The sequence below is a fragment of the Grampus griseus genome (genome assembly GCF_964374135.1).
Source record: "Grampus griseus genome assembly, chromosome: 8".
In the NCBI taxonomy this organism is placed as follows: domain Eukaryota; kingdom Metazoa; phylum Chordata; class Mammalia; order Artiodactyla; family Delphinidae; genus Grampus; species Grampus griseus.
Window position 1 is genome coordinate 38,089,303 of NC_139002.1, and position 14,384 is coordinate 38,103,686.

Here is a 14,384-nt window from a genome sequence, read left to right on the forward strand (position 1 = left end):
ATAGATGAATGGCAGCAGAATTACTCACCAGTCAAACTGTATGAGACTGTGTTCTTTTTAAAGACAAGAACACTTTCAGTCTTACTGTTTCCTTGCTTTTCATTTGATGTGCTTAGGACAGACCCAACACTCAATCAGTATTTAATGATTTAATAAATCTATTAACGTAAAATTGAATGCCAAAATGAACACAGATCCCTGTGTTAGAATATCTCATCCTAAAAGCCTGGTCACCACAGGCAGACAATAACTATTCCAACAACTTAAGTGATACATAGTGGAGAAAAGAGAAGTTGAATAGGAGGCTTCTGTTCTGATGTTTTAAAATATTTTTGTTGGGCAGTAATTTGTCTTATGTTTTATTTCACATGTAGGGAATTCCAAATGAAAGCTGGAGAATAACAAAGATAAATGAACGGTATGAGCTTTGTGATACATACCCTGCCCTCTTGGTTGTGCCGGCAAATATTCCTGATGAAGAATTAAAGAGAGTGGCATCCTTCAGATCACGGGGCCGTATCCCAGTAAGTGCGAAGCTGTGCTGAAACTTTCCCATTGCTTTTGTACTTCACATAATGATGAGGATGACAAATGGGAGAATGGTTGCAGGATTAAAAATAGCTACAGCAGCAGGTCTTCTCTGGGGATATTAGAGAATGTGTTATTTAGTAAAATTTAAACCAGAGGAAAGACTTGGACTAAAGACGTTTCTGGAGAATTTGAGATGGACATTAGAGAGCTGCATGGTTCTTAACTTGAAAACAAAGTTGGCTCTGTATTCACTATTTCTTTATCTTATTATACATCTTTGGTCATGGTGATAAATGCTTTTTTTCCTTTAAATCCTAGAAAGAAGAAAACTTTACAAATTTGTGATGAATTACTGTGTTCCAGAAAGATAGCTCAAATAATTTTAGGTACAAAAATTCAGATTCTGAAGACTGTATAGTTGGACAGTTTTGCTGATACAGTACTCAGACTTTAAAAGTGGGGTTTACTTAGCCCCGTTTTAATCTATTTTTTTTCTAGAGACCACACTTCCAATAATCAGTGACTTTCATAAATCAATATCTGATTAATGAATTAGACCAAGTTTTCCACATGCTAGTATTGGCTTGAAAGAAAGGTGATGATTTTCATAGCAGCCTCGTATATCCTTTTATGGCTAGCCTTTGAATCCAATTAGAAAGCAGAGTTTTATAGAGTAATGATTTTCAGAAGGCTTATAAACAGAGGAGCATGTAAAGGGTGTGTTGCCACTTTTTTCCCCCCATTAAGGTTTTATCATGGATTCATCCTGAAAGTCAAGCCACAATCACTCGGTGTAGCCAGCCCATGGTAGGGGTAAGTGGGAAGCGAAGCAAAGAAGATGAAAAATACCTTCAAGCCATCATGGACTCCAATGCCCAATCTCATAAAATGTTTATATTTGACGCCCGGCCAAGTGTTAATGCTGTTGCCAATAAGGTGAGATCGTCTTCCAGCAATTAGGATTATAGTTACAGTTTCATGAGTTTGGTGGGAGCCACAGTGCACTAGAAAGACTTTGGGCTTTTCAATGATAAAAATGTAGATTCTAATCCTGACTCTTCTACTTGATAGTGTAACTTAAATTTTTTTTTTTTATTTTATATTGGGGTATACTTGATTAACAATGTTGTATTAGTTTCAGGTATACAGCAAAGTGACTCATTTATACATATAAATGTATCTATTCTTTTTCAAATTCTTTTCCTATTTAGGTTATTACAGAATATTGATCAGAGTTCCTTGTGCTATACAGTAGATCCTTATTGGTTATCTGTTTTAAATATAGCAGTGTGTACATGTCAATCCCAGTATAATGTGGAGTCAGTTATTTAATCCTTTTAGTAACTTTAATTTGCTTATTTGTGAAATGAGAATCATAATAACTTAACAGGGTTGTTTTAGGGGCAAAACTCACCTGATAAAAAATAGTGCATAATCCTGCTTACTTACGTAAGAAATAGGTATTCATCAATTACTAGTTTCTCTTTCCCTTCTCCAAACTGGACAATAAACTGAGCTTGTGACTGACAAAAGAAGTCTGCACAGCACTGTTGTAGAAATCATACAGTGTCCTCAGTGACCAGTGCTGCCCTCTTCTGGCAGCCCTCCACCTGTACAAGCTATTCAGACTGAAAACTTGCAGTTAGCTGGAGCAGTGGTCCTGATTTCTGCTATAGAATAAATATTAGCATTGTGGAACTAGAAATTCTAGTCCAGTTGCCAAAATCTACCTTAGGAGAAGGAAAGAGAAGAGATGCAATTTAGCTTTAAAAAATTGCCTCACATACAAGCAGAAAAAACCCCAAAAGTCCCCCCAAAACTAAAACACCCCAAATCCTATAACTAAATAAGAGAGAAACACCATTAAATCTTGGTTATACATCCAGGCCTATGTGCAGATGTGTGCACACATATATTTGAGACAGAATGGGATAATTGCAACTTCCTTTTTTTAATTGGTGCTGTTTTTTTCTATGCCAATAAATATCTGTAACATGATAATTACTAACACCAATTGTTTTTGGGTATTTAGGTTCTTTCTTTTTTTTTTTTTTTGCTATTATAAACAGAGCTGGGGTGACCATCCTTAAATTAAATTATGGATCATGTACCTAATTACTTCTGTCCTATTTAGTGTTTTGAGGACATTGTGAATTTCAGACATTCTCTGTTAAACTGTAAGTATTTCCCCTTAAAGGAGAAATGAGGCAACGTGTATATGAAGCTGGTACCCCAGAGACTGGCATGTATTTTTCCAGTAATTACTTGTTCCCTTCCGTAAACCTTATACCATGAATTAGCAGGAATGAGACTTAAGATGTTATCTAGGATGAGAGATGGAGAGAGGCATATAAGGCAGAAAAGGGGGTAGAGCAAAATATTACATTCCTCGTCTTTTTTTAACATCTTTATTGGAGTATAATTGCTTTATAATGGTGTGTTCGTTTCTGCTTTATAACATAGTGAATCAGCTATACATATATCCCCATATCTCCTCCCTCTTGTGTCTCCCTCCCTATCCCACCCCTCTAGGTGGTCACAAAGCACGGAGCTGATCTCCCTGTGCTATGCAGCTGCCTCCCACTAGCTAGCTATTTTACGTTTGGTAGTGTATATCTGTCCATGCCACTCTATCACTTCATCCCAGCTTACCCTTTCCCCTCCCCATGTCCTCAAGTCCATTCTCTACATCTGCATCTTTATTCCTGTCCTGCCCCTAGGTTCTTCAGAATCTTTTTTTTTTCTTTTAGATTCCATATATATGTGTTAGCATATGGTTTTGTTTTTCTCTTTCTGACTTACTTCACTCTGTATGACAGACTCTAGGTCCATCCACCTCACTACAAATAGTTCAATTTCGTTTCGTTTTATGGCTGAGGAATATTCCATTGTATATATGTGCCACATCTTCTTTATCCATTCATCTGTTGATGGACAGCTAGGTTGCTTCCATGTCCTGGCTATTGTAAATAGAACTGCAATGAACATTGTGGTACATGACTCATTTTGAATTACGGTTTTCTCAGCATATATGCCCGGTAATGGGATTGCTGGGTGGTATGGTAGTTCTATTTTTAGCTTTATAAGGAACCTCCATACTATTCTCCGTATATACTGGCTGTATCAATTTACATTCCCACCAACAGTGCAAGAGGGTTCCCTTTTCTCCACACCCTCTCCAGCATTTATTGTTTGTAGATTTTTTGATGATGGCCATTCTGACTGGTGTGAGGTGATACCTCATCGTAGTTTTGATTTGTATTTCTCTAAAACGATTAGTGATGTTGAGCATCCTTTCATGTGTTTGGTGGCAATCTGTATATCTTCTTTGGAGAAATGTCTATTTAGGTCTTCTGCCCATTTTTGGATTGGGTTGTTTGTGTTTTTGATATTGAGCTGCATGAGCTTCTTGTAAATTTTGGAGATTAATCCTTTGTCAGTTGCTTCATTTGCAAGTATTTTCTCCCATTCTAAGGGTTGACTTTTCATCTTATTTATGGTTTCCTTTGCTGTGCAAAAAGCTTTTAAGTTTCATTAGGTCCCATTTGTTTATTTTTGTTTTTATTTCCATTTCTCTAGGAGGTGGGTCAAAAAGGATCTTGCTGTGATTTATGTGAAAGAGTGTTCTGCGTATGTTTTCCTCTAAGAGTTTGATAGTGTCTGGCCTTACATTTAGGTCTTTAATCCATTTTGAGTTATTTTTGTGTATGGTGTAAGGGAGTGTTCTAATTTCATTCTTTTACATGTAGATTTCCAGTTTTCCCATCACCACTTATTGAAGAGTCTGTCTTTTCTCCATTGTATATTCTTGCCTCCTTTATCAAAAGTACGGTCACCAGGGCTTCCCTGGTGGCGCAAAGGTTGAGAGTTCACCTGCTGATGCAAGGGGCACGGGTTCATGCCCCTGGTCCGGGAAAATCCCACATTCCGTGGAGCGGCTGGGCCCGTGAACCATGGCCGCTGAGCCAAAAAAGTACGGTCACCATATGTGTGTGGGTTTATCTCTGGACTTTCTCTTCTATTCCATTGATCTGTATTTCTGTTTTTGTGCCAGTACCATACTATCTTGATTACTGTAGCTTTGTAGTATAGTCTGAAGTCTGGGAGCCTGATTCCTCCAGCTCCGTTTTTCTTTCTGAAGATTGCTTTGGCTGTTCCAGGTCTTTTGTATTTCCATACAAACTGTGAAATTTTTTGTTCTAGTTCTGTGAAAAATGCCATTGGTAGTTTCACAGGGATTGCATTGAATCTTTAGATTCCTCTGGGTAGTATAGTCATTTTCACAATGTTGATTCTTCCAATCCAAGAACATGGTATAGCTCTCCATCTGTTTGTATCATCTTTAATTTCTTTCATCAGTGTCTTATAGTTTTCTGCATACAGGTCTTTTGTCTCCTTAAGTAGGTTTATTCCTAGGTATTTTATTCTTTTTGTTGCAGTGGTAAATAGGAGTGTTTCCGTAATTTCTCTTACAGATTTTTTTATCATTAGTGTATAGGAATGCAAGAGATTTCTGTGCATTAATTTTGTATCCTGCTACTTGACCAAATTCATTGATTAGCTCTAGTAGTTCTCTGGTAGCATCTTTAGGATTCTCTGTGTATTCTCATGTCATCTGAAAACAGTGACAGCTTTACTTCTTCTTTTCCAATTTGGGTTCCTTTTATTTCTTTTTCTTCTCTGATTGCTGTGGCTAAAACTTCCAAAACTATGTTGAATAATGATGGTGAGAGCGGACAACCTTGTTTTGTTCCTGATCTTAGAGGAAATGGTTTCAGTTTTTCACCATTGAGAATGATGTTGGCTGTGGGTTTGTCATATATGGCCTTTATTATGTTGAGGTAAGTTCCTGCTATGCCTACTTTCTGGAGGGTTTTTATTGTAAATGGGTGTTGAGGTTTGTCGAAAGCTTTTTCTGCATCTACTGAGATGATCATATGGTTTCTCTCCTTCAGTTTGTTAATATGGTTTATCGCATTGATTGATTTGCGTATATTGAAGAATCCTTGCATTCCTGGGATAAACCTCACTTGATCATGTTGTATGATCCTTTTAATGTGCTGTTGGATTCTGTTTGCTAGTAGTTTGTTGAGGATTTTTGCATCTGTGTTTATCAGTGATGGTGGCCTGTAGTTTTCTTTCTTTGTGACATCTTCGTCTGGTTTTGGTATCAGGGTGCTGGTGGCCTTGTAGAATGAGTTTGGGAGTGTTCCTCCCTCTCCTATATTTTGAAAGAGTTTGAGAATGATAGGTGTTAGCTCTTCTTTAAATGTTTGATAGAATTCGCCTGTGAAGCCATCTGGTCCTGGGCTGTTGTTTGTTGGAAGATTTTTAATCACAGTCTCAATTTCAGTGCTTGTGATTTGGTCTGTTCATATTTTCTATTTCTTCCTGGTTCAGTCTTTTAAGGTTGTGCTTTTCTAAGCATGTGTCTGTTTCTTCCAGGTTGTCCATTTTATTGGCATACAGTTGCTTGTAGTAATCTCTCATGATCCTTTGTATTTCAGCAGTGTTAGTTGTTACTTCTCCTTTTTCATTTCTAATGCTGTTGACTTGAGTCTTCTCCCTTTTTTTCTTGATGTCTAGCTAATGGTTTATCAGTTTTGTTTATCTTCTCAAAGAAACAGCTTTTAGTTTTAGTGATCTTTGCTATCATTTCCTTCATTTCTTTTTCATTTATTTCTGATCTGATCTTTATGATTTCTTTCCTTCTGCTATCTTTGGGGGTTTTTTGTTCTTCTTTCTCTAATTGCTTTAGGTGTAAGGTTAGGTTGTTTATTTGAGATTTTTCTTGTTACTTGAGGTAGGATTGTATTGTGATAAACTTCCCTCTTGGAACTGCTTTTGCTGCATCCCAAAGGTTTTGGGTCATCGTGTTTTCATTGTCATTCGTTTCTAGGTATTTTTTGATTTCCTCTTTGATTTCTTCAGTGATCACTTCATTATTAAGTAGTGTATTATTTAGCATCCATGTGTTTGTAATTTTTTACAGATCTTTTCCTGTAATTGATATCTTGTCTCATAGTATTGTGGTCGGAAAAGATACCTGATACAATTTCAGTTTTCTTAAATTTACCAAGGTTTGACTTGTGACCCAAGATGTGATCTATCCTGGAGAATGTTCTATGATCACTTGAGAAGAAAGTGTATTCTGTTGTTTTTGGATGGAATGTCCTATAAATATCAATTAAGTCCATCTTGTTTAATGTATCATTTAAAGCTTGTGTTTCCTTATTTATTTTCATTTTGGATGATATGTCCACTGGTGAAAGTGGGGTGTTAAAGTCCCCTACTATGATTGTGTTACTGTCGATTTCCCCTTTTATGGCTGTTAGCATTTGCCTTACATATTGAGGTGCTCCTGTGTTGGATGCATAAATATTTACAAATGTTATATCTTCTTCTTGGACTGATCCCTTGATCATTATGTAGTGTCCTTCTTCGTCTCTTGTAATAGTCTTTATTTTCAAGTCTATTTTGTCCAGTATGAGAATTGCTACTCCAGCTTTCTTTTGATTTCCATTTGCATGGAATATCTTTTTCCATCCCCTCACTTTCAGTCTGTATTTAATCCATTTACTTTTAAGGTAATTATCGATATGTATGTTCCTATTACCATTTTCTTAATTGTTTTGGGTTTGTTATTGTAGGTCTTTTCCTTCTCTTGTGTTTCCTGTGTAGAGAAGTTCCTTTAGCATTTGTTGTAAAGCTGGTTTGGTGGTGCTCAGTTCTTTTAGCTTTTGCTTGTCTGGAAAAGTTTTAATTTCTCCATCGAATCTGAATGAGATCCTTGCTGGGTAGAGAATCTTAGTTGTAGGTTTTTCCCTTTCATCACTTTAAATATGTCCTGCCACTCCCTTTTGGCTTGCAAAGTTTCTGCAGAGGATCAGCCGTTAACCTTATGGGGATTCCCTTGTATGTTATTTGTTGTTTTTCCCTTGCTGCTTTTAATATTTTTTCTTGTATTTAGTTTTTGATAGTTTGATTAATATTTGTCTTCGTGTCATCTTATTTTTTAAGTCATTCCCATGCATATTTCACTACAGAAATCTCTTTTTTTAAAAGACTCTGATATATTTTATCTATTGGGACAGTCTTCTGATATGTGATAGACAACAAAAATCTAGGAAGGCATAGACAAAGCAAAGAAATAAAAATCACTTATAATCACTAATCTTTGATATATTTTCTGCCACTGTTCTGTGCATTTATGTATTGTTATATTTCATTGTTTTTCCTCTCTATATGAATTATTTCTTTTCATGAAATATCCCTGAAATAACTTCAATAGTACTCATCATACAGCTATATCATTGTGCAGTTAATCATTCTTCTAATATTAGGTCTTTAAGTATTTAGTATTTTAAATATAGCTAAAATAAGTATCTTTCGTTGGCATCTTTATTTCCATAAAATAGTTTTGTAGATATGCCATTACTATATCATCGTTTAAAGTATGCATATTTTTAAAAGTTTTGTTACATATTGCCAGCATTCTTCGGGAAGGTTAGTTTACCAGTTTGATATATTTTTTTCCTGCCATTTTATTGAGATATAATTGACATAGAAAAGTGTGTATGTTTAAGGTGTACAACATAATGATTTGATATATGCATATATTGTGAAATGATCACCCTCCCTAAGTTTAGTTAACATCCATCACCTCACGCAGTTACATTTTTTTTTCCTTGTGAATTTTCAAAGTCTACTCTCTTAGCAACTTTCAAATATACAATATAGTATCGTTGACTATAGTCATCATGTTGTGCATTACATCACCACTACTTACTTATCTTTTAACTGGAAGTTTGCCCTTTTTTACTGCCTTCACCCAATATCCCCACCATCTCCCTTTTAAAATTTGCAAAAGTATATATCCTTATTGCAACAAGTATTTTTTTACCTTTGTAGTAAGAACATTTTTTATAGCTTTGTCAGTGTGAATATGACAACTGCTTTTGCACCATGAGCCGTATCAAGAATTAAAACTGTACTAGCCACTAAGTCTTCCATGTGTGCCCTACAGCAATTAAATTTACCTTCTACCCCTGCTAAAAGTAACCACTATCCTAACTTTTATAGTAGTCTTCTTACATTACTTTATACTTTTATTACTGAAGTGTATACATCTCTAGACTCTTAGCCTTGCCTTTTCAAGTATTGTATTTGATATGTCTTTTAAGTCTCTCTTCATCTATAGTCTTCCCCTTGCCCTTCCTTTCTCCTTCCCTCCCTCCTTCACTCCAATATATTTTATTGTAGAGTTTTCCACAGTCCAGGTTTTGCCGATTGTATTATGGTATGGTTCAACTTTCTTCTGTTCTCTGAATTTCCTTCACATGAATTCAGAGGTTTATTCAGATTCAGGTTCAACTCCTTTGGCAAGGCTATAGGGGATATATCAGGAGGCACATAATTTGTGGCTGATTCTTCTTTTTGGGATATCAGCAGCTGTTCATGCTCTGTACCGAGATGTGTTAATTCACTGGGGTTGCCAAATGGTGATATTCTGATTTCATGATTTCCTTTTCAGCTTAGTTGAACTCTTTCTGTAAAGAAACACTTTCTCTTATCTAAATTTTGGTTAACCAGCAGTTCAGTTCATATAAGAAAGCCAGGATAAATGCTTGATTCTTTTTCCTTATTTATCAGTTTTCCCAAAAATGAATTTACTCCCTACCATCCCATGAGGGTGACTAATTTTTTTAAGTGTCATTATGAATGCATGTATTTATATGTAGTCAACAATTTCTAATTCATTGCAGATGGTATTTTTGAAAAAAAAAATTCCCACCTTTGGTCTGAGGGGCACTTTTCAAGTTACCTCCTGAGTTCTTTTGACATAACCATAGTAATCTTTGCTATCTGGTATGACAAGGTATACCAGACTCATCAGGAAATCTTGTATGTTTCCTGCCACAGGCTTAGAATAACCATTTCTCTAAGAAGTTCTGGTTTCTGTTAGTAGGAAGTGGTATTTCAAACCATAATCTGGGTGCTAAGGATAATTATTTGCTGGGTTGGTCTAATTTCTAAGTCTTTTCAATGGATAGAGCTAGGAGACATATGTTTTTAAAGATAAAGTATTATACCTCATGAGTTCATACTGGTGCTTTCAATTTAAATTCAGTACTAGAGTTTTTACATAACTTCTTCTAAGTTACATGTGTATCTTCTTCCTTCCACACCAGAAATCCCGATTCTCAAAGACAGAGGGGATAATAACATTAGTATGCTACATAATTACTCATTTGCTTTATCCCACCATGGTCTTAGAATAACAGTATTAATAGTATCATCACCAGTACATTTACTGAAAAGTTAAATTTTTTTCCATTTGCTCCCATTTTAAAATGAATTGTATTATATTTATGTCATCAGAGCATGTGTAGACTTTACATAGTCTCCCTTTTGTACACATACTTTTTGCCTTTTACCCCTGACTTCTACAAGTAGCTAAATATTTTGTGCCAATAACCAATTCTTATATGGATGTCTTTCTGGTCTTTTTCTGTTGTCTGGAGTTGTTCTCTTGTAAATGTTTCAGCAAGGCTCATAAGAACTATATTCTGAGTATTTGTATGCTGATAGCAGCTTTATGTCCTTTATATTCGAGTTAGTTTTGTTGGGCATAAAATTCTTGGCTTACATTTGATTTTATTGAATGTCTTAAATATGTTGCGTTTTTTTTGGCATAAAGTTTCAAAGTCTGATGATAAACTAAATTTCCTTTCCTTCTAAGTCACTTTTTTTACTTGGATTTGTGAAAGATTTTGTTTTTTCTTTTTCTTTGAAGTCCAGTTATTTTGCCAGAATATGTCTTCATGTTTTGTGTTCTGGGTCTATATTATCAAGTATACGTGTATGCTATTTTAATTGGTAATTTCCAATTAAAAAATTTCATGAATTTTTTCTTTAATCATAGTTCTTAGTATTTGTTTCATTTCCATGTATGGCTTGCTTCTTCTGGACTCCTGTTATTCCTGTGCTGGCTCTTCTTTGCCTATCTTCATCATTTGCCACTTTCTCTTGAATCCTTTTTATGCTTTCTATTCCTGTTTTGGTTTTATATTTTGCTTTTCACTGTCTGTTTCTTTTAATTTAATATCCATTGTGTTTATTTGCTCTTGAGTTTCTTCTAATTTAGTCTTTATTTCTGATTTTTTTTTCTTTTATTTCTAATTTGTTCCCAAGTCTCATTTCATTTCTGAGTTTCTCTAATAACTCAGCTGTTAGACTGGGCAGAACCCTTCCTGGTTTCAGTGGTACTTCTTAGATTGATCTGTTGTTCTTCCCTGTAGTTCTGGAGGAAGAAAGCTAAAACAAGGAAGCAGAACAAACACTACAAATTATAAGACTCTCTTGTGAGTCTCTTGTTCTCCACTCCATCTTATATCCATTTGTTCCTTCACACATTTGCCGACAGCATCTAGATCTTGTGACTGTTGCTGGTTTTGGGGTTTGATGGAATGCTTTGTCCTCCAGTTCTGTCTTGAATGATTTTTGTGTGTTTTTGATTTTACTGTCTAGTTGCTCTATTTTTTAAAATATCAGTTATATTGAAATATAATTCACATGCCATAAAATGCACTCTTGTAAAGTATGTATTTCAGTGTTCTTATTATATTCATAAAGTTGTATAACTATCTGATTCCAGAGCATTTTCATTCTGTGTGTTTTTGTGACAGGTTCTGTGTAGTTGCTACTACTGCCATGTTTCTAGGATTTGTTGCAACAAATTTGAACGTCCCTTTACCCCTTGCCTGTCCTATCCCACTTTCCAGAAGTAATCCATGTTAACAGGTACCTAATGAAACACTGTTAATTTTGTACCTGTACCATTCTTAACTCCGAACTATTTCCCAGACTGTCAGTGTCAGAAAGGAAACTTGAACTTCCTTTGGTAATTTGTTGTTGGTTAAGAGGTGAGTTTTGTTGTTTTCAAAGGTGTAATCTCTTAATTTTGTATAACTACAGTGGCTGTTCCTGTATCTTCCTAATTTTTTTTCCATTAGTGCTCTAAGAAGCATGATTTTATCCATAAGACAGGATGCATATTTTATACATAAAGTAGGAGAATATTTTTTTCTTAAAAAAGAGAAAGATTCAATCCAGAAAAATTTAGTTCTTCAGCCATAGCTTATTGTGAACACCAAATATTTCTCATTTTGTTCTGTACTTGTAGATTTACATCTTTGAAAATAGTGATAGTATTATACTATAATACTCTGTGCTTTTATACTTGTTCAGTCTTTTTGTTTAATAGTAGTTGTGTGGTTATAATAGAAGCCAGTCATTATGATTGCAAAGCACTTTGCAAATATTAAGATTAAAAGGTGAAGAGGAAGGGAGGTGAAGAAGCATGGGCCAGGGGTAAAGTAGTCCCTGTACATGGAGCTTGCTGGTCTGGTGACTTCAGTCTTCTTTATGAAATTATGTTTGAGTAGGACTTGAAATATGGATAGGGAAATTTTACCTTCATTTATGTTATCACATATAATTTTAACAAAAGGAAGTCAGGGTGAGAGTATATTCTTGTTTTATGAAGAACATGTGATAGAGCGTGGTTGTGTTAAGTTGCCTTGAGCCAGCCACATTTTCCTGTGGAGTTTTCCTACCATCAGTAATGTGTATCATCTTTGATTCTATTGGATATTTTGTGGCATTCTTGGGGATGTCAACATACAATGGATGTTCATTCATTTATGATTTCCTGTGATGTTTGCTTTTTTTTTCCCAGGCAAAAGGTGGAGGTTATGAAAGTGAAGATGCCTATCAAAATGCAGAACTAGTTTTTCTAGATATCCACAATATCCATGTTATGAGAGAATCTTTACGAAAACTTAAGGAGATTGTGTACCCCAACATTGAGGAGACCCACTGGTTGTCTAACTTGGAATCTACTCACTGGCTAGAGCATATTAAGGTGGGTATGTTATTATTTCTTTAAACTATCATAGGATATCAAACAAGGACTTTCTCTGCCCTTTTGTCTATATCGGCTCTTTTCTTACCATTGAAATCAAGATGAAAGTATCTTTTTAAACAGCGAAAAATTGATAACTGCTTTGATAATTAGAACTACTTTTAAGTTTTGGTGCCTGAATGAATTAATTTTCTGTATTATGCATTTGGTTCAGTTGTACTTCTTTTGTTCCCTCTCTTTCCCATCCTATCTGAATTCCGCCCATCCTTCAGATCCCAGCTAATATTTCATTTCTTCCATGAAGTCTTCCCAGATTGCATTCGTTTTCATTTTCTCTGAACTTTTCACTTTACTTTTGCTTTCCAGCTAATCAGGTGTTACCATGCACTTGATTTAATTACTTTTATGTGTCACCCAACTTATATTGCTAATTCATGGAGAGTAGGACAGGCTAAATCATATTTCTTCTTTGTCTCCTCAGGAGCCAGGGCAGCACTATATGATATGAATAAAGCACTCAATAAATAATTGTTGCATGGCTTGTGAAAACCATTCTGGTCAGGCACATGAGGTGAAATAGTTAAATGAAGGATACCATTTGAATGCTAAATGATTTGGAGACTACCGTGTGAACCCTAGCTTGCCTAATATGTTAATATATATAATTTTTTTTTTTTTTTTTTTTTTTTTTTTTGCGGTACGTGGGCCTCTCACTGTTGTGGCCTCTCCCGTTGCGGAGCACAGGCTCCGGACGCGCAGGCTCAGTGGCCAAGGCTCACGGGCCTAGCCACTCCACAGCATGTGGGATCCTCCCGGACCAGGGCATGAACCCGTGTCCCCTGCATTGGCAGGCAGACTCTCAACCACTGCGCCACCAGGGAAGCCCAATATATATAATGTTTGAAGCACCAAATGTTATTTCAGTTAATATAGTTACAAATATTTTCAGATAGTGTCTGAATTTCAGTAAGATACCTTACCAAAATATAGGTTTCTATAATATATATGACCACATATATTCATATTATGAAATAAATGGAAATGAGATTTTTCATGTTAAGAAGGAGCAGATTGTACTCACATTAAAACCTCTAAAACTAAGACAGAATTGAAAGCTAAATTGAGCTAATGACAATTATAGACTATTTTGATTACTGTTTCTCTTCTAGAAACATAGAAGCTTGAATGTAGCAAAGTGTATACACACTCTTTTGTTAAAGAGAATGGTCACAGGACCATCTATTACATTGTATGATGTATAAGTAGAAAACCATAAGACTTGATTCAGAACTAACGTAAATTGCAGCATTCTGTAAGTTCCAGGTCAATTTTTAGCAGGTACAACATTCTCTCCAAAAATCTGGCTATAGGGCTTCCCTGGTGGCGCAGTGGTTGGGAGTCCGCCTGCCGATGCAGGGGACACGGGTTCGTGCCCTGGTCCGGGAAGATCGCACACGCCGCGGAGTGGCTAGGCCCATGAGCCATGGCCGCTGAGCCTGCGCGTCTGGAGCCTGTGCTCTGCAACGGGAGAGGCCACCACAGTGAGAGGCCCGCATACCAAAAAAAAAAAAAAAAAAATCTGGCTATAACCGAAATAAGTTTCCTTAGAAGTTTAAGAGGTACAGTTGTGTCTGGACCACTTTCTCCTCCCCCAGTCCTCACATCTGCAAGGCTTACCCACTTACTTTCTTTAAGTCTCTGCTCAAATATCACTTTCTCAAAGATGCCTTTCCCAACCACTTCATATAAAATAGCAGTTCTGCCAGCACTCCCTAGACCTAGATGGTGCTTTTTCACTTACTGCCCTCTGACACACTGTGTATTTCTTTCCTTATTTGCACCTGGCTGGCCTCACCTAAGTAGAATGTAAACTTTGTTAAGCCAGCACTTTGTTCTGTTTGCTGCTCTATTTCCAACACCTGGAGCT

At 36.0% G+C, this 14,384-nt stretch overlaps 1 protein-coding gene across 1 annotated transcript in view; it reads left to right on the top strand.

Annotated features, from left to right (window-relative positions):
• Positions 1-14,384, top strand: part of MTMR2 (myotubularin related protein 2) — a 108,344-nt gene that overhangs the window by 79,756 nt on the left and 14,204 nt on the right. Inside the window, exons 8-10 of the mRNA XM_082659928.1 lie at positions 375-524; positions 1,279-1,467; positions 12,272-12,457. Coding sequence (XP_082516054.1) covers positions 375-524; positions 1,279-1,467; positions 12,272-12,457 — 525 coding nt within the window. The remainder of the gene's footprint in view (positions 1-374; positions 525-1,278; positions 1,468-12,271; positions 12,458-14,384) is intronic.